This window comes from Pteropus alecto, unplaced genomic scaffold, assembly GCF_000325575.1.
Source record: "Pteropus alecto unplaced genomic scaffold, ASM32557v1 scaffold194, whole genome shotgun sequence".
Taxonomy (NCBI): domain Eukaryota; kingdom Metazoa; phylum Chordata; class Mammalia; order Chiroptera; family Pteropodidae; genus Pteropus; species Pteropus alecto.
This window is the reverse complement of record NW_006436281.1, coordinates 590,973-610,916: the sequence shown is the minus strand read 5'-3', so window position 1 is coordinate 610,916 and position 19,944 is coordinate 590,973. Positions and strand designations below refer to the sequence as shown.

At 40.6% G+C, this 19,944-nt stretch overlaps 1 protein-coding gene and 1 pseudogene across 13 annotated transcripts in view; one reads left to right on the top strand and one right to left on the bottom strand.

The window, feature by feature from the left end:
• The first annotated feature begins 1,890 nt into the window (after window positions 1–1,890).
• The window catches only part of ZNF235 (zinc finger protein 235), a 30,518-nt gene continuing 12,464 nt past the window's right edge, over window positions 1,891–19,944 (top strand). Inside the window, exons 1-6 of one of the 13 annotated variants that reach the window (XM_025046745.1) lie at window positions 1,908–2,012; window positions 3,206–3,331; window positions 3,438–3,500; window positions 4,023–4,100; window positions 5,507–5,633; window positions 6,097–6,183. In XM_025046745.1, the coding sequence (XP_024902513.1) occupies window positions 3,486–3,500; window positions 4,023–4,100; window positions 5,507–5,633; window positions 6,097–6,183 (307 nt within the window). In that variant the 5' untranslated portion in view covers window positions 1,908–2,012; window positions 3,206–3,331; window positions 3,438–3,485. Of the gene's footprint in view, window positions 2,013–3,205; window positions 3,501–4,022; window positions 4,101–5,460; window positions 5,634–6,096; window positions 6,184–19,944 lie in introns of those variants that run through there. The other 12 variants (XM_025046746.1, XM_025046744.1, XM_025046748.1 and 9 more) reach the window with 12 other exon arrangements.
• LOC112479696 lies at window positions 4,231–4,349 on the bottom strand (annotated as a pseudogene).

The following is a 19,944-nucleotide window of genomic DNA, read 5'->3' as shown; positions in this document are numbered from 1 at the left end:
ACCTTCTGCTTGTAAAGCAGATGTGCTAACTGCTACACTATGGAACCACATCCTGATGGTCATTTTTATCTGCAAATTTATCTTCCCTATTAATCCTGTTTAAAATGTGAAACTACAAAACAATTATCACTAAAAGTTTTTCCTTTGGGGCAGAATCATTTGATCTGGTTCCTTAAAATGGCACTTTACTTTAAAACCATTATTTTTCACATATTTACTTTTTTTTTTTTTTTCTATTCAGAGGTTCTTTGCCCAGGATTTGAATTGGCTTCAGTTGGTCTTTGTTCAGATATTTCTAGTACCACTTATGAAGTGGTCTTTTTTCTCAGAAGATAGTAACTTAAATCTAATCAGGTCTTTAGATTTAAATTTTACTTTACAGAAACGCACAGAAGAAGAAATTATTCAATGATGAAAAATAAACAATGGGAGAAATCCAGATTGTGCTACATCATGACAACTGACCTGATTCCTCAACAGGTCAAAGGTCAGAAAAAAGGAGTGATGGGATAATATTCAAGAATAAATGCACCTGAGTAGATAAATAAAATGAATGGACTGTTTGTACATTGACTTGAATAAACCAGTTATGAGAGATTTTTAAGGGAAATTTGGATACGGATTGGGTATTAGGAAATATTAAAGAATTATTGTTAATTTTATTCAATCCATTATAATGGATTATGGTTTTGAAAATGTTTATTTTAAAAATATTTAGCAAAGGATTTTATATATGCACACATCACAACATTTCCTTGTTACCTGCAATGGAGTTGCTTTTGATTCCCATAACCACCAATATTAGAAAAAAAAAAGGATATAGGTGTATTATAGCCTCATCAATGTTTACATCTTTGTTTTGTAAATTCTTAGCATATTGAAATTCCACAAAACACTGCCAAGAAATCTTAGGTGCCTTGTGCAATAAAGGAGGCAGAGGAATCAAACACTTTATTCCGTTCCCTCCTCCTGGCTTGGATAACTTGGACACTGAAGAGCGAGACTTCTTACATACCTGCCTCTCTCCTCCCACAATTTACTGTCTACATTAAGAATTCAGTCGTTATTAGCTTGTCCTTACTACTCCAATCGTACTGTCGTTACGATTCTTGCCCAAGTAAGTAGCTAGATTGTTCATCAGGAACTTCCACAAACACCCTTCAGTTCTTCAATCTCTTCCAAAGAAAACATCAACAGTTTGTACCTATAGATTTCTTGCCCTGCAAAAATCCATGATGTTCTCACTCCTCCTGGACTATAGCTCCGTGGACTTTACGCAGTCCTAATCAAGTCCCTCGCGTTGAAAGACACGCCTTAAACCAAACTTCCAATTCTCAGTAAATTTCAGCCTCGCCCTCCTTGCTCTGACACTTAGCTGTCAAGGTGTCAAAACTGTCGAGGTAGTGTGCTCCCTTACCGCGATAAGCAGTAAATTCCGTTTTTGTCTTATCCACAGGTTGTATTGGTGATATTTGGGGAGCCGGCATTTGAAACAAGTTTGAGATCTAATGTCCCTTAAGCTCTGTGTTAGGCAGCTCAGCCTAAGTCACTTTCACGTTTCTCATTTATAGCCTACCCTTTGCTTCCCCTTAAGACGTTCGGTTTGGGGGCTTATTTTCATAGTGCAAGCTTCGTTTTTCTCTCTTAATCTGCTACGGATTCAAGAATTCGCAGCTATTTTCTCATAAGCTTTAAGAAATGAATAAAACAAAAAGGTATCTGCCAGTTACAGTGCCACAGAAGTGACTCAAACCGAACTCTACAGTTAAGACAGAAGCCCACGGGTGAAAAGTGCGGTCCTGCGAGCTGCATCCTGGGAAATGTGGTCCGGGAGCGCGTAGCCTCGGAGGCGCCTTCCCTTGGGGATTCTGGGAAGTGTAGTCCGGCAACCGTGTGTAGTCGGAGGCACTTCCGCTCCGGGAAGGCGAGGTCCGGGCCGAGATTGCGCGCGGTGAGGTGCGTTAACACTGCATCCCGGCGGTCCCTCTTACCCTCCTCGGCCTCGGCGTGGGGTAAGCAGTGCACTTGTCCTCGCTCTCTGGTGCGGGACGCCGTGGCTGGCTGCAGAAGGCGGACCCGGAGTTGGTGCGCGTCCGTTCCGCTGGGGCTCTCGCGACGGGGCGCGCGTGCGGGAGACTTCGAGTTCTAGGGTCTCCCTCACTCTCCACTGCCCCAGCCCGTTCGGAGACCCACTGGTCGGCTCTGCCTCTTCGTGATAAAATGTTGGGTGAATTACTTGATCCCTTCTTGCTTCAGTTCCTCTTGGCTAAAAAGGGTCGGTTCCTTCCTAGTGGTGTTCTTGTGAGAATATTAAAAGCCGAAAAACAGTGCCTAGTAAAATGTTGGTTGTTGCCATCAATTCCGTTATGATAATTCCGATCAGGAAGGCGCCCCGTTATTTGGAAGCTCCCGCGAGCCCGGGATGGGGTCGGAGCGCCGGCTGCAGCGCCGCTGCTCGCTTCTCATGCCCGATGCGGGGCTGCACCTGGTCGCTTTGCAGCCTCTTGTTTGGGAAGGAGAGTGATCTTCAGCTGGGTCCTGGGGAACGTCCTCTGGGGTCTATCCGGGCCGGAGAAAGTCGTGATCTAGGCTTCGCGGGGTGCCTGACGACTGCACGTGTGGTGAGGTCTTAATAAGCGTGCAGTGCTGTGCCATAACCCGGTGTCGTTGGTTTAAATGCGACGGGATTTCTTAAGGCTTCGGTTTTTATTAGTCATTGTTTAACTTCTCGCATGGGTGAGAAGAAACTTTGTTGAAGCTTTTCCAGCTTAATAACATTTGCAAGTAATTACATCTGTTAGAAGGGAAGAATCTGGCACTTCAACCATCATTGCCAACGATGGTCTGTGAGACAGCCGTCAGAAGAATTAGACTTTTCTAAGAGTAACAGTAACTCATGGGACAGAATGAATTCTAGGTTTCTTAAAAGATTCATTTTCTGGAAAGCGCTTTCACAGGAACCGTTTTAGGAAACAAAACCACTGCGTATCTTTAGCTGCAAGAAATTGGGCATACCGGCATTATTATGGTCACTTACAGGTGCCTGGAATGAGGCGCGAAGAGATTAATAACTTGCTCAAGGTTTACGCTGCTAGGGAGTAAATAGAAAGTAATAAGTAGAAATGCTAGAATTTGCACTTGGGCATTTTGGCCCCATTAAGTGATACTGCCTGCATGTTTGCCTCTCATTTCCTCTGATACACAGGCTCAGGAATGCTCTGGAAGCTACAAGAAGCACTTAGGTTAGGGCTGTTTTAAGAATTGTTCATGAACAATGGCAGGTGGCTGATGGGACCCAGGGGAAGCTAGAATCCAGCCCTGTCTCACTAAGGTTTGTGGCCACTGCTTAGAGGGACACCTCTTCCTGTTCCCACGAAGTGTCACATAAACTAGCAGCACCCCTAGCATCTCTCTCATGATGGCTTTCCCTTCCCCAGTTTGCCTTCCCAGAACTCTGCTTTTCCTCAAAAGGAAGAGGAGAAAAAATGACCAAGTTCCAGGTAAGTTGGGTTTTCCTTTCTGTTTCTTAAAATGACATCTCATTTCACAAAGGTTGGACACACTTTTCTCCTGCACGGGAAGGGTAAAAAGAAACCAGAGGCACTTGACAAATTGTTGTATGCGAGGCTCTTGCTTTTTGCTTATTTCCAAATAATATTGGGAAAATCAATATAGGTTTTTTTTTAATAAAAAATAACTTCCACTTTATAAACATATTTACAAATTTCTTGTTTATTTTCCCACATTCCTTTTCATTTGCATTTACATGTATGTATTTGTAATAATAGTTTGAGTACTTTTTTGCAGTTTTTAAGTTTAATTTTGGATCACCAGCAACTTAAATGGCCACATCGTTTTTCACAGTATACCTAATATTTTCTCCCTTCTCTCTTCATCTTTATTTATGTGGTTTATGAATTTTGCCATTTTAAAGATGTTTGCAATGACAGTTTTTCTACATATAACCTTTCTTCCCAAACAGGAATTCTGAGAATTCTACCATTTCTTTTTTCTCTCAAAAGTTCCAGGGACTCAGTTGTTTTCTCACACGTGGTGCCTCACATTTTGTGAAAAGAACGTCTAACGGCTTGTTGAAAAGGGTCAGAGCAAAGAATTTTAGTTGTTTTCATTTTATTATTATTATTTTTTTAGATGAGGCCACCCTTGGTTGACTTCACAGATTGCAAGGACCTTGTCAGCTTACAATCCCTTATATTTTTTATTTTTTAACGCCTGCAGCACCTGGTTTTCCTAGGTGGTCTCCCATCCAAGTACTAACCAGGCCTGACCTTGCTTAGCTTCCGAGATCAGATGGGATCTGGCTTGTTCGTGGTAGCATGGCTGTAGACTATTTTAGTTGTTTTCAAACAAAAAGCTAGATTTTTAAATTCTAAGTTAATTTCTGTGTAGTTAAGTATTTGTTTCATTCTGTTAGTATATTATAAAGAAGCACGTCCTTGGTCTGGTGACACCAGGGAGTTGCCAGGCATTTGCTCCGTGGAACAGCTGCGTGAGGAAATGGACAGTCTTGTCTGCATTTTAACATAAACAGGCTTGTGAACTTTCGGATGCCATCCTCAGCTGACACCTAAAAATAAAAGACCAAAACCGAAATCCAAAAGTATAGCTATTTGGGGAAACAGTGCTTCAAGCAGAAACCCAAATAGTGTTCTGATTAGCAGACAAAGGCGAGGGGGATTCTGAGAAAGGGAACAGTTCCATCAATAGGAGGAAGGCATTTCTATAGCTGGAGATAAGCTAACGTAGTGCCGCTTATAAGAATGTCTTTCCTTTTCAGTTCTGCTGTCTTAATGTCTGCTTTCCTATTAGCTTTGCAAACAGTTCTTAGGAATACAATGCTGCTCTAGGCCCAGCCCAAAGGTTATTTTGCACAGTTTTAACATTCCAGTAAAACTCGCAAGGCAGTTCCTCCAGGTGGCTTTGTTTATATTATTTTTTACACGCTGAAGTTTCAATTACCTGAGCCAGGAGTTTCAGGTGTCCTGTTAGGGTAAGTGGAGAGACCATTCAGGGGCCAGAGGCCACGTTGCCTGTATACCTGCCATGTCTGAAGGGCCGCAGAAATAACATTGCCCTCACCTGCGGTACTACCCAGGGCGAGAAGGAGGTGGGCCCTATTAAATACTGTTGAGACTGAAATTAACTCAATTGCTTACAGAGCTCCACACTGTCAGTCTAATTGTAAAATGTGTGTATGCCCTGATTTAACAGTGACAGTTCTAGAGACTTTAACTGCATAAAGGGAACCATGTTACATGTACACAGCTTTTTAATTTTTCTTTTCATGCCCTCCTTCCACTCTCATCTCCCGACATTCACAGTGTGACTGAGGAAGGAAAAAGGGGGAACCTCTACTAAAAAGACTTGTTCGGGTCCCTTAGAATCTGGAACAGCTTCGTGCATATCTCTTCCCGCTTCTCAGCGCTGCCCCTCTCCCAGTGCAGGTCGGTGGTGAGATTGAGGTTGCCTGTGATTGGTGTTGTAGGAGGCAGTGACGTTCAAGGACGTGGCTGTGGTCTTCACCGAGGAGGAGCTGGGGCTGCTGGACTCTGCCCAGAGGAAGCTGTACCGAGACGTGACGCTGGAGAACTTCAGGAACCTGGTCTCAGTGGGTGAGGACAGGCGTCCTCTGTCACATGGCTTCAGGCCTTTGAGCAGGGTTTCTTACCCTTGGCACTGTTGATGTTTTGGGCCGATAGTTCTTTGTTGTGGGGACCGTCCTGTGCATTTTAGGGTGTTTAGTGGCTTTGCTAGCCTCGTCCCACAGCTTCAAGGTTACCACTCCCCAGAGGCCAGAGTTTTCCAGACCCTTTGGGACCTAGAGATGAGACTTTCCTACTCTTTGCTCCAAGGCCAAGTGTAAATGAATAGGTGGCTGTGGCTGTACCTGGCTCTTCCTTTCATATATCTTTTTCAACTTGTGGGTCCTGATCATTGGTGGGTCATGAAATTAATTTAGTAAGTTGCATCAAAATGTTTGATAAACACTGTTTTGGGGGCGGGGTGGAGCCTTCATAGGATGTTTTGGTACTTTTTACCTGGAAAGTTGTCACTTAACTCTTCATCTTTTCACAGGGCATCAGTCCTCCAAACCAGATGTGATATCCCAGTTGGAAAGAGAAGAGAAGCTCAGGACGACGGAGGCCAGCCAGGCTGAAGCGGGTAGGCATTCAGGGGAGAACCGTGCAGGTGGGGTCCTTGTGGGTCACGGCCGTTGTTCTGCCTGTTCTGGGTGATGTGCTCCCCACACAGCAGCCTGAGAGAGTCACACCACATCACTCCTCTGCGTCGCACTGTCCGCTGGCTTCCCATTTCCCTCAGGACAAAACCCAAATATTTAAGATGCCCGGAGGCCCTGTAGTGTTTGCTCAGTCACCTGGCTTTACCTCTACGTTCTTCTGCCATTTCCTCTTCGCTTTGGCTCTGCCAGCCTTGCTGGTTCCTCACACATGACGGTTCTGCTTCCGCATCAGGACCTTTTACTCTCTTTTCTCTGGCTGGAATGTTGCTTTCCTGTAAACCTCCAGCCCCTCTTACTTATTCGTGTCTCTGCCCAGGTGTCATTTCATCCAAGGCCTTCCCTGACCACTCTGTTAAAAATACTGCCTTCCTTCTGATCTCGGAAGCCAAGCAGGGTCGGGCCTGGTTAGTACTTGGATGGGAGACCACCTAGGAAGACCAGGTGCTGTAGGCATAAAAAAATTTAAAAAAATAAGGGATCGTAAGCTGACAAGGTCCTTGCAATCTGTGAGGTCAACCAAGGGTTGCCTCGCCTAAAATAAACAAACAAATAAATAATAAAAAAAATTGCCTTCCCTACTCTCTCCACATCCTTAACTTGGCATTAATTTGCGTCTAACCAGACTTATTAGCCTATATATACTTTCAGTTGTGGTAAAATATACATAACATAAAATTTATCATTTTAACTGTCTTAAATGCGCAGTTCACTGGCATTAAATACATTCACATTGTCGTGCATCAGCACGCTTCACCTCCAGAACTTTTTCATTATCTCAAACCGAAACTCTGTACACATTAAAAAAATAACAACAAAAAAAATGACCATCCACTCTCCCCTCATACCAGTCCCAGTGATTACCGTCTGTCTCTATGAATTTGACTGTTCCCTGTACCTCATTATAAGTGGAATCATACAGCGTTTGTACTTTTGTGTCTGGTTTATTTCACTTAGAATATCTTCAAGGTTTATCCATGCTTAGCATGTGTCAGAATTGCTAAATAATATTGTATGCATATACCACATTTTTTTATCTGTTGATGGACACTTGAGTGGTTTGCCTAATACTTAATTCCTAAGTTTTTTATTCTTTTTGATGCTGTTGTAAATGGAAACGTTTTAATTTCCTTTTGGTTATTGTGAATAATGCTGCTATGTACATGGTTGTGCTAGTATCTGCTCGAATCCCCAGCTTTCCATTCTTTTGTGTATGTACCCAGAGTAGAATTGCTGGATCATACAGTAATTCTGTTATTAATTTTTCTGAAAATGACAGACTGGTTTTCCCACAGCAGCTGGACCATTTTATGTTCCCACCAGCAATGTACAAGGGTTCCAATTTGCCTCATCCTCGCCAATATTTTATCTCCCCTTTTTTAAAATAATAACCATCCTAATGGGCGTGAAGTGGTATCTCCTTGTCTGGATTTGCATTTCTCTAATGATTAGTGATGTTGAGTATCTTTTCAAGGGCTTATGGGCCATTTGTAGATCTTTGGAGAAATGTCCGATCTTTTTCTCATTTTTTAACCAGGTGTTTTTTGTTGTTGAGATTTTTTAGGAGTTCTCTGTGTATTCTGAATGTTAATCCCATGTCAGATACAAGATTTGCAAGTATTTTCTCTCATTCCGCGTGTTGCCTTTTTACTCTTATTGATAGGTTCCTTTGATGCACAAAAGTTTTTACTTTTAATGAAGTCAAACTTATCAATTTTTGTTGCCGTTGCCTGTGCCATACCTGAGAAATCATTGCCGAATCCAATGTCATGAAGCTTTTTTTTTTGAAGTTGACATTTAATATTATATTAGTTGCAAGTGTATAACGTCATGAAGCTTTTGCCCTGTGTTTTCTTTTAGGAGTTTTATAGGTTTAGCTTTTGTGTATAGGTCTTTGACTCATTTGAGATAATTTCTGTATATGGTGTCATTCTTTTGCACAGATATCCAGTTTCCCAGAATCTTTTGTTGAAAAGGCATCCCTTTCCCCATCGAATAGTCATGGCACCCTTGTCAAAAATCATTTGACCGTGTGTGCAGTGGTTTATTTCTGGGCTCTCTGGTCTATTCCCTTGATCCGTGTGTATCTCTCTCTCTCTGTCAATACTACACTGTTTGGATTACTGTCTTTATAGTAAGTTTTCAAATCAGGATATGAATCCTCTAACTTTTTTCTTCTTTCTCAGGATTGTTTTGGCTATTTGGGTTCCCTTGAGGTTTCCTGTGAATTTTAGGATAGGTTTTTCTATTTCTGTGTTGTTGGAATTTTGACAGGGATTGCATTGACTCTCTGTATCCCTTTGGGTAGCATCAGCATCTTAACCATATTAAATTTTCCAACACAAGAACATGAGATGTCATTCTATTTTTTAATGTCTTTAATTTATCAACGTTTCATAGTTTTTGGTGTACAGATCTTTCACCCCCTTGGTTAATTCCTAAGTATTTTATTATTTTTGATGCTATCATAAATGGAATTGTTTCCTTAATTTCTTTTTCAGATTGTTCGTTATGTATGGAAATGCAACTGATTTTCGTGTGTTGACATATGCTTCTACTTTGCCAAATTTATTTATTAGTTTTAACAGGTCTTTGCTTGTTTGTTTGTTGGAATCCATATTCCCAGCCAGGCAGTCAGTCATCTCTCACCCCATCCATCCTGTCCTCTCTATCCCTCCCTCTGATACTTAAACAATCACATGACCTACGTGAAGTTTTCTGGTACAAGTTTCAAATGTCATATTTACAGAAGTCACTGATACGGCTGTGTTGATAAGGAGACTCCTGTGTAGAAAAAGAGAAGAAATTACTGAAATGTTGACCCTTTTGCAATTCTGAGTAAGTTCAAGTGTAATTTGCATAATTTGCTAATACTCTTAACTAATTTATCATGTTACGAGAAGCACTTTATCTGCGTTTAATCCTTAGGTGATGTAATTATGTTTTTTATAGAATGAAACGTAATGCCTTAGAGAATTATCACATAGCTTCTAAATCGGTAAGTCTAGAGTTAGAAACTGTTTGCTCTTAGCAGAGCCCCTGATTTGAGCCTGTTCACATTGTCGCAAATGCCTGAACTGCCAGTTGGCCATTTCCCTCCGAGAGCAACATCGACAAAAGTAGAAGAATTTCAGAAATGTATAAAACCTAGAAAATCAGTTAATTCTAAAATCGTGTATGTGCATCACGGGGACATACATGATAAGAAATGATTTAACGGGATACCGTTTGTGGTCACACAGTTGGGTTCAGTTTTAACTCTCATTATCACATCTCTTTCTGTTATTGAAAATCGACCTGATGCATCAGTTGTCATCAGTCTCTGCTATTTCTGTTTTATCTGTCCTTCCACTTTTGCTGGAATATGTAATACCACCCATAGATATATCAGCATCTATGTATAACAACTGTTGTCATTCAGTACCCATCTGTGATCAGTATGGACTCGTGCATATTTATTTTAGACTTTGGGTAATAATCCAGTATTGCATTACGTTACTGCTTTGACTGGAGCTCTTTCAGGTTAGCTCCTAGATGCCTTCCTCATGCCCCTCTCCTTAGATGTTTTGGAGCATTTCCTTACTGTCTGACTCTACATCAGGGGTCCCTAACCCCCTGGGCTGCAGACCGGTACTGGTCTATGTTAAAAACCGGGCTACACAGCAGGAGGTGAGCGGCGGGCGAGCAAAGCTTCATCCATATTTGCAGCCGCTCCCCAGCGCCAGCATCACCGCCCCAGCTCATCAGGCTTTAGATTCTCATAGGAGCACCGGTCCCTGGTCCCAGAAAGGCTGGGGACCGCTGGCCCTACATGATGCCCTGCCACATCTTGTATTCTTGCCCAGCCTTAAACTCAGCCGCTTGTCCAAGGACCTTGATTCCTTTCATTGGAGAACGGCATTGGAAACCAATATCTGTGCACTAGTCAAAAATGCCTTTTAATCAGCCTTATTAAGAAACAATTTACATGTAAAAAATTCACCCTTTTCAAAAACAAACTCATAATTTTAGATTTACAGAAATATCGCATGGCTAGTATGGAGAGTTGCCATAAACTCTCCACCTGCTTTCCCCCGTCATTAACGCCTTACGTTACCATGAGAAATTTGTCAAAACTGCAAAATTCACAGTTGTACATTACTACTAAGTAAACTCCAGACTTTATTTGGATTTTGCTGCTTTTCGGTTCATGTTCTCTTTCTGTCCCAGAATCCAACCCAGGGTACCACGTTGCATGTAATTTCATTCTCTCCTAGTCTCCTGGAGTCTCTTGACAGCTTTTCATTATTTCTGTTTTTCATAGTCGGGGAAATTCACACTTTAAAAAAAAATTATATTAAAAAACTAACAAAATTTACCATCTTCACCATTTCTAAGTGGACAGTTCAGTAGTATTGAGTATATTCACGTTATTGGAGCAATCAGTCTCCAGGACTTTTTTATCTTGCAAAACTGAAACTCTCTGCCCATTGAACCACAACTCCCTATGTCCTCCTGTCCCCAGCCCCTGGCACCCACCATTCTACTTTGTCTCTGTGCAGATTCACCCTGATCAAGTATATCATTTGATAAGTTGGCAAATGTATCTATCAGTCATGTAAACAGTACCACAATCAAGATAACATTTCCATGACCCCAGCATTTGCACTCATGCCCATTTACTGTCCCTTCTCACTCCCAGGCAACCAGTGTCACTGGTTTTTTTTTTTCCAAACGTTTATACAAATGGAATCAACAATATATTGTTGTTTTGATCGGTTTCTTTTCTTACAATTTTTTTTTTTTGAGATGTGTGTTTCCGTAGTTATTTTTTTTTTTCCATTCTATTGCTGAGCAGTATTTCTCAGTATTTCATGGCGTAGTATGACTTATACTATTTCTTTGTCTATTCATCATTTTGAAGGACTTGGGTTGTTTCTCATTTTTAGCTACTGTAACCAAAGCTACTATGAAAATCGACATTCCGGTCCTTTTTTCTCTTGGGAAAATACATATGTGTGGAATTGGCTGAATCATATGTAGGTGTATGTTTACCCTAGGAAACTGGCAAACTTTTCCACTGTGGCTGTACCTGTTTGCATTCCCACCAGTGGCGTAGGAGAGTTGCAATCGAAACAATCACTCTTCTTAACTTTAGCCATTCTAGTGGATACGTAATGTTCGTTATAGTTTTAATGATGATTAGTGATTTTAAACATCGTTTCACGTTTGTCTTTTCAAGTTTATCTTGGCCATTTACACATCTTTCGTGTAGTACCTGGGTTCAGATCTTTGCCCTTTAAAAAAAAATTGATTTGTTTGTCAGTTTGGAAGAATTCTTTATATATTATGGATACACACAGATGCATATTTGTAGGGATTCTATCCCAGTCTGTGTTGCCTTTTCATTTTCTTAATGGTGTCTTTGTAAGCAAATGTCTTTTAATTGAGTAATTTACTAGTTTTTTCTTACGGTATATTTTTGTGTCTTAACAAATCTTCGCCAGCCTCAAAGTTGCAAAGAATTTATCCTATGCCTTTCCCTCCCCCCAAAAAAGTTGTTTTATAGTTTAAATTGTGATACGTTTTGAGTTAATTATTATGTGTGGTATGAGGTAAGGGTTAAGGTTTTGTTTTTTTTCTCCCTGTAGTGATATAGTTTTCCAGCTCTATTCAAAGGCTGATTTTCACACTGAATTACCTTGGCATCTCTGTCCAGTTAACTGGCATACGTGTGCAGGTCTATTTCTGCACTCTCTATTTGTGTCCATGGGTCTTTACGTAATTCTGATTCTCAGCAGACGCTGACGAGATGTCCTGCGATTTAACTCAATTCTGACACCATCTACCTTGAGATGGCATCAGATCCCATAGGTTAAAGGCTCAGTCCTACAAGACTGCGGTCCCCCCACACCCTTTTTCAAACACTAGTCTTGGGTCCGGGGCGTCACCTATGCTTCTGAACAACTGGCTATAGATATGAGGTTCCCACAGTCCCCACCTTGGGTTCCAGGAATCTTCTAGAGCAGCTCACAGAACTCAGAAAAACATTTTACTTTACTCGATTGCCAGTTTATCATTAAAGGATGTGACTCAGGAACAGCCGATGGAAGAGACGCACAGGGCCTGGACTAGGGGAAGAGGCAGAGAGCTTCATTGGTCTCTTGGGCCACCGCTGCCCCCGTGTTACCGGACAGAGGCTGCAAGTTCAGTGCCCGCTGCTTACAGAGAAGCCAAAAGTGTGAGGCAGCAGGTTTTCACAGAGAAAGGGAGATTTATTCGTCAAGCCAGCCCAATGAGAAACCAGAGACAAAGACCAGATTAGTCTCACAGAACAAAGGCTTGGGATCAGTTTTAAGAGGTGAGGGTAAGGAGAAGTTACGCATATTCATTATTTCTAATTCAGGGGTTCTGATTAGATAGTGTTGGAATTAAGGCATCTAAGGGTAGGGGTGGGGAAGGAACGAGAAAGAACAAAGAAATTCCAGTCTTGCAGAGTTTATATCAGTCCTCTGTATGTCCAGATTCGTTCTCTGCACCTGATCTTCCTTATTGATGGACCCCTTGCTTCTTAATGGGCTCCGGGTGGCAAAAGTAGCACCTCTGCTACTTGGGTCCCATGCGTTTTGGTTCCTTTGTGCTCCCCAGGTGTGCTTAGGAGTATTCAGCTGTTGATCCGGCTTAATCTGGTGGTCTCTGGAGCACTGTGAGGGGGCCTGCTGTTATCTCCTGAAAGACTCTTGAAACTAGGAAAAAATAAAAACTGTTAGGGCCTGGTTTCACCTGCATCTCCACATGCTCACCCACCCAGAATCTCCTTGAACCCCCTCCTATTGGGTTTTTATGGAGGCTCCGTTACGTGGGCATGATTGAGTAAACCATCAGGCAGTGGTGATTCAACCTCCTGCCCCTCTCCTGGCTCCAGAAGTCGGGGGTTTGGGCTGAAAGATCCAGCCCTCTGATCTCTTTAGTTCTCCTGGCAGCCAGTCCCCATCCCTACGTGCTTTGCAAGTCACCTTATTAACAAAAACTCAGGTGTAGTTGAAGGGGGCTTGTTATGAATATCAAGACACTCATTTCACCTTCTTGCCTCTGAAGCCATTTCAGGAATTGAGGATGAAGGGCCAAATGTAGCAGAAGATGCTCCCATTGACTGTATCACTTAGGGAAGTCCAAGGGTTTGGGGAGCTGTCACCCAGGAACCATGGATGAAGACTAAAATATGTATTCATTATAAATCACAGTATCATATTTTATAGTGTTTTATATATAGGAGTTATAGATCTTTAATTTTTCACAATTGTTTTATATTTTTGATGCTCTATAAATGGAATTGCTTTTTAATTTCATTTTTCAATTATTTGCTTCTACCATGTGGGAATGCAGTTGATTTTTTCTGATTCGTGTATTTTTAATTTTTTTTTAAGTTAGTTTCAAGTATACAGTACATTGGTTAGACATCTGTATAGTTCATAAAACAGTTCTAATTGCTCCCTCCCTCCCCGACCCTCCACCTAGCCAACATATTAATGCTAACAGCATTCCCTGTGCCGTGCTCCCCATCTCCGTGACCATCCATCAGATACTAATTTGTACCTCTTTAACCCTTCACCCCATTCTCCCAACCCTTCAACCCTCCTCCCCTCTGTCACCAAATTGTCCACCAAATTGTGAGTCTGTTTTTGATTAGTTCTTTTTGTTCCTTAAATTCCGCATATAAGTGAAATCATATGGTATTTATCTTTCTCAGTCTGACTTATTTCACTCAGCATGATAACCTCTAGGTCCATCCATGTCATTGCAAATGGTAGGATTTCATTTTTTTAATGGCTGAGTAATATTCTATTGTATATATGAACCATAATTTTTTTATCCAATCGTCTATTGATGGGCATTTAGATTGCTTCCATATCTTGGCTGCCATGAATGTTGGAGTGCATAGATCTTTACGAATTATTGTTTTGGTTTTCTTTGGCCAAATACCCAGAAGTGCAATTGCTGATATCCATTTTTAATTTTTTGAAAAACCTCCATACCGTTTTCCATAGCATGCAGTTGATTTTTGTGTACATTACCCTTGTAGCCTACGGCCTTCCTGTATTCACCTATTCTAGAAGCACTTTTGTATACTCCTGAAGATTTTCCACGTACAGAATGATAACCTCTGCGAGTATCATTTTAGTTCTTTCCAAACTTCATGCCCCGTTTCCTTTCGACCGATGCAGGTAGACGGTATTTGTGCTCAGCGCTTAGTGTGATTCTTCAGTGTTCTCAGTGGGCTGGTTTCTTTCTCTTCCTAGTTTAACAAGCGTTTTTATCATGCGCAGGTACGGAATTTTGTCTAATGCTTATTCTCCATGGACTGAGATGAGCATAAGATTTTCTTTCTGCTGTTACTATAGTCAAGTGCACTGATGACTTCACATATTAAAACAACCTTGCATTCCTGGGATTTACCTCACTTTTTTCATTATTCATTATGTAGTACCCTTTCTGTTGCATTTTTAGAAACAAGGATTTTCTCTTGAGATTTTTGCACCTGTGTTAAGTGGGGGTTTTGAGCTGTAAGTTTCTTTGTACTTGACGTCTTTGTCTGCTTTTGATATTGGTATTGGCCTTCTTCAATAACTCGTTTTATAGCCCTGGATGTGATTTATCTCGATGGGTTTTTGGGTGTGTATTTGAAAAAAATGTTCCATAGCTGAGTGCAGTTGTCTATAAATTTCATTTTGAAGTGGTTAATACAGTGGTTCAGATCTTGTATAACTTTACTGATTTTTGTTTTTTGCGGGTCTAATTCTCACCTGAGAGAAGTGTTAAAATCTCAGCATCTACTCTTTTGTAGCTTTGTTCCTTTCTCTTTAGTTGTTTTTGCTTCATGTATTTTGGGGTCTGTATTAGACATACATACCTTTTGTTATCTTTTTGCTAAATCGCTCTTTCGTTATGAAATGTCTGCGTCTCTAATAGTGCTTGGTTTTGTAAAGTCTCTTTTTGTCTGATAGCGTCTCAAGCTTTCTTAGGCTTTGCATGCTATATTTGTATGATTTATGTCTTCTTCTATTCTTTTATTCGTATTCGAAATGCGTCTCTTTTGACAGCACATTGTTGGATTTTGCTTTTTATGTACACCGCCAGTCTCTGCGTTTCGATTTTAGGACACTTACATATAACGTAGTTATTGATACAGTTGTGCTTACATTTACCCCGTCTCACCTTTTTTGGGGGGGCGGGTCTCATTCCTTTTATTCATCTGTCCTTTTCTGCATTGTTTTGGGTAAATCAGATATTTTTTGTGTCTCAGTGGGCTTTTAGCTGCCACTTTTTCAGTCCAGGCCCTTGGGGTCTTTCCCGTGTCGGCACAGGTAAGAGCTCTGCCAAGGATGTGGGCAGGCCTTACATTCTGTTAGGGACTCACCCTCTGTGGTCTCCTTGTCTTTGATTTTTCACCTGTAAACTTCCAGCGGTGTTTCTAGCCCTGCATTCTGACCTCTGGCACTTTAAACCGTATGCGGGTTAAGTAATGCACTCAGTCAAAAGAGACTCAAACTCACAAGTCTCAGCCTGTGCTGTCGTGGTCAGCCAGGGAGTGGGGAAGAGCTTATTGTGTCGCTCTCACTCCTGCGGCTTTCTTGCTCCCAGAGTGTCCGCTCTGAATTTCCAGCTGTTCCTCAGTCTTAAATTCTGCCTCTTGCCCCCTTGAGCTCTTCTCCTGCCAGATCTAGGGGATTAATTTGTGGAGCACATCAAAGCAGAAGAAATCCTTAAAAGCCCTACAAAATCCTCAGGTCCGTTTGTAATCTCTCCCTCTCTCCCTACTTTCTGTCCCAGACCCTTCCTGAGGCAACCACTGATCTATTTCCTGTTTCTATTAGTTTGAATTTTTCACAAATGAAATCACACAGTATATATTCTTTTTTTTTTTTTTTTTTGGTCTTATTTCAGTATAATTTGAGATACACCCATATTGTGGCATGTATCAATAGTTCGTTCCTTTTTATTGCTGCATGGTATTCCATTGTGTAGATATATCACAATTTGTTTATTCATTTACCTGTTGATGGATGTTTGTTTCCAGATTTTTGCTATCACAAATGAAGGTGTTAAAATATTTTTTCCAGAAGTGTTTGTAAGGCCATAGACTTTCATTTTTCTTGGGTAAGAATCAGGAGTAGAATAGTTGGTTGGATCATGTAGTTAGTGTATGTTATTTTTATTACTTTTTGGGGGGGGTGGTGTGTGTATGTGTGTGTGTATTTTTAAATAGATTTTGTTTTTCACAGCACTTTTAGGTTCCCAGCAAAACCGAGCAGAAAATGCAGAGTTCCCACACACACACAGCCCCCCCACTGCTAACATCCCAGCATCCCATACTGGAGTGGTACATTTGTTGTAACTGACGAAACTATATTGACACGTCATTATCACCCAGAGTCCACAGTTTACGTTAAGGTTCACTCCTGGTCTTGTGCCTCCTATGGCTTTAGACGGTAATGATATCATACAGAATAGGTTGCCTGCCCTAAAAATCCTCTGTGTTCCACCCGTCAGTCTCTCCCCGCCCCTAACAACCACTGGTCTTTCTGACTCTGTAGATTTGCCTTTTCCAGAATGTCGTATGGTTGGAATCATACAGTATGTAGCCTTTTAGATTGGCTTCTTACACTTAGTAATGTGCATTTATATTTCCTTCTTTTCTTGCATAGCTTGCTGGCTCATTTCTTTTTAGCACTAATAATAGTCCACTGCCTAGATGTACCACAGTTTACCCATTCATCTTGGTTGCCTACAAGTTGAATAAAGGCAGTTATGAATAAAGCTACTGTAAACATCCATGTGATGATTTTCGTGGGGGCATAAGTTTTCATCTCATTTGGGTAAACACCAAGGAGCACAATTGTCAGATAGTATGGTAACAGTATATCTATTTAGCTTTGTAGTTTTGTAAGAAACTACCAAACTCTTCCAGTGGCTGTACCATTTTGCATTCCCTCCAGCAGTGAATGAGAGTTCCCGTAGCTCCACATCCTCACCAGCATTTGGTGCTGTCATTGTTTCAGTTGGTATATAGTGGTATCTCGTTTCAATTTGCAATTCACTAATGACATGATGTTGAACATTTCTTCATATACCTGTTTGCTGTCTGTATACCTTCTTTGGTGAAGCATCTCGTCAGGTCCTTTGCTTATTTTTTAATCGGGTTGTTTCGTTACTGTTTTAAGAGTTTTTTGTGTGAGTCTTGGATCACAGTCCTTTACCGGGTAACTTCTTTCATAGATGCTTTCTCTTGGTCTGACTTGTCTTCTCGTTCTCCTCACAGCGTCTTTCACAGAGCAGAAGTTTTTAATTGAGAGTTCGATAGTTTTGTGTTTAAGGTCTGTGATCTCTTTTAGGTTAATGTTTGTGAAGGGTTTAAGGTCTATGTGAAGATTTTTTTTTTTTTTGCACATGGATGTCCTGTCAAGATTCTAGCACCATTTGTTGCTAAGACCGTCTTTGCTCCATTGTCAGAGGTCAGCTGATTATATTCGCATGGGTCTGTTTCCCAGCTCTTTGTTCCGTTCCATTGGTCTGTTTGTCTCTGCTTTGGCCAGCTCTACACTGTCTTGAATACTGCAGCATCACAGTAATCTAGAACTTGGTTCATGTCAGTCCTCCAAGTTCTTCAATATTATCTTGGCTGTTATGGGTCTTTGCCTCTCCATATAAACTTTAGAATATGTTTGTCAATATCCACCAGCTACCTTGCTGGAAGTTTGATTGGGATTGCAATTAACCTAAAGATCAAAATGGGAAGGACTGACAGTAACGAGTCTTCCTATCCACGAGCATAGGATCTCTCTCCATCTTTAGGACTTTGATTTTATTCATCAGAGTTTTGCAATTTGTCTCATGTAGATCATGTACGTATTCTGTTAGCGTCATACCTAAGTATTTCATTTTAGGGGTTGCTAATGTAAATGTTAATGTGGTTTTAATTTCAAATTCCACTTGTCTGTCTCTTGTATACAGGAAAGCAGTAGACTTTTGTACGTTAACCTTATGTTCTGCAACCCTGCTGTAATTTTATTTATTAGTTCCAGGGATTTTGTTGTTGATTCTTCGGAATTGTATACAAAGACAATCATGTCCTCTGTGAACAATGACAATTTATTTCTTCCTCCCCAGTTTGTACCCATTTTACTGACTTTCCTCGTCTGTTGGCATTAGCTGGGCCTTCTAGTATGATATTGTAAGGAGTGGTAAGGGAAGGTATTGAATTTCTCACTGTTAAGTATGTTGGCTGTTGGTTTTGTAGATGTCCTTAAACAAGTTGAGGACATTCCCCTGTATTCCTCGTTTGCTGAGTTTTTGGTTTTTTTTTTTTAATCACAAATCAGTGTTAAATGATTTTTCTTGTTGATAGGATTGTGTGAGTTTTCTTATTTAGTTTATTCTTGTGATGGATACATTAATTGATTTTCCAGTGTTGAACCAGTCTTGCATACCTGGGATAAATACCACTTGGTCATGGTGCATGCTTCTTTTTATACATTGTTGGATTTGATTTGCTGGTATTTTTTGGTAATTTTTACATCTATACTCATGAAAGATATTGATCTGTAGTTTTCTTGTAGTGTCACGTCTGGTTTTGGTATTAGGGTCATGCTGGCCTCACATAATTAGTTAGGAAGTATTCCCTCTGCTTCTAAAAGATATTGTAGAGAATTTGTATAATTACGTCTTAAATGTTTGGTATAATTCACCAGTGAACCCATCTAGGCCTGGTGCTGTTTTAAAAAGTTATTGATTCAATTTTAATAGTTATAGGCCTCTTCAGGTTGTCTGTTTCTTGTATGAGTTTTGGCAGATTGTATCTTTCGAGGATTTGGTCCATTTCATCTAGATTATTAAATTTGTGGGCATGAAGTTGTTCACAGTATCCATTTATTCTTTTCACGTTCATAGGATTTGTACTGGTGTTCCCTCTTTTATTCCTTTTTTAATTTTGAAATACAATTGGCATACAGCATTGTAAAAGTCTAAGGAGCATGTCATGATGACTTGACTTACATACGTTACAAAGTGATCACCACTAGTCGAAACTGATCACCTTTTGTGGGTACAAAAGAACTTTTCTTCCATGAGAAGTCTTAGGATTTACTCTCTTAGCAACTTTCGGACATGCCATATAGCAGTGTCGACTGTAGTCACTGCATCGTGCTTATTTATTCGGTATCCTCCCCCTGCCCTGGATCTCTTTTTCTGTTTCTTTTTTAGGATTCTACATATAAGTGAGGATCAAAAAGTATTTGTCTTTCTCTGTCTGACTTACTTCATTTAGCATAATGACCTTTAGGGTCCAGCTGTCTTGTCACAAATGGCTAGATTTCCATCTGTTTTATGCCTAAATAGTATTCCATGTTATAATAAAACCATGTGTCTATAATATAAATTCCATTATATATTTAATACATTCTTTGTTCGTTTATCCACTGATGGACAGACAGGTTGTTCCTTAGTACGTTGTTCTGCGTTGTCCCAGTTATTATAAATAATCCTGCAGTGAACGTGGAGGTACAGATGTGTCTCGGAAATGATTTTGTTTCCTTTGGACAAATACCCGGAAATGGAATTACTGGATCCTACACTAGTTTTCCTAAATTTTTTTAAGGACCCTCCATACTGTTTTCCATGGTAGCTCTACCAGTTTATAATCCCGCCAA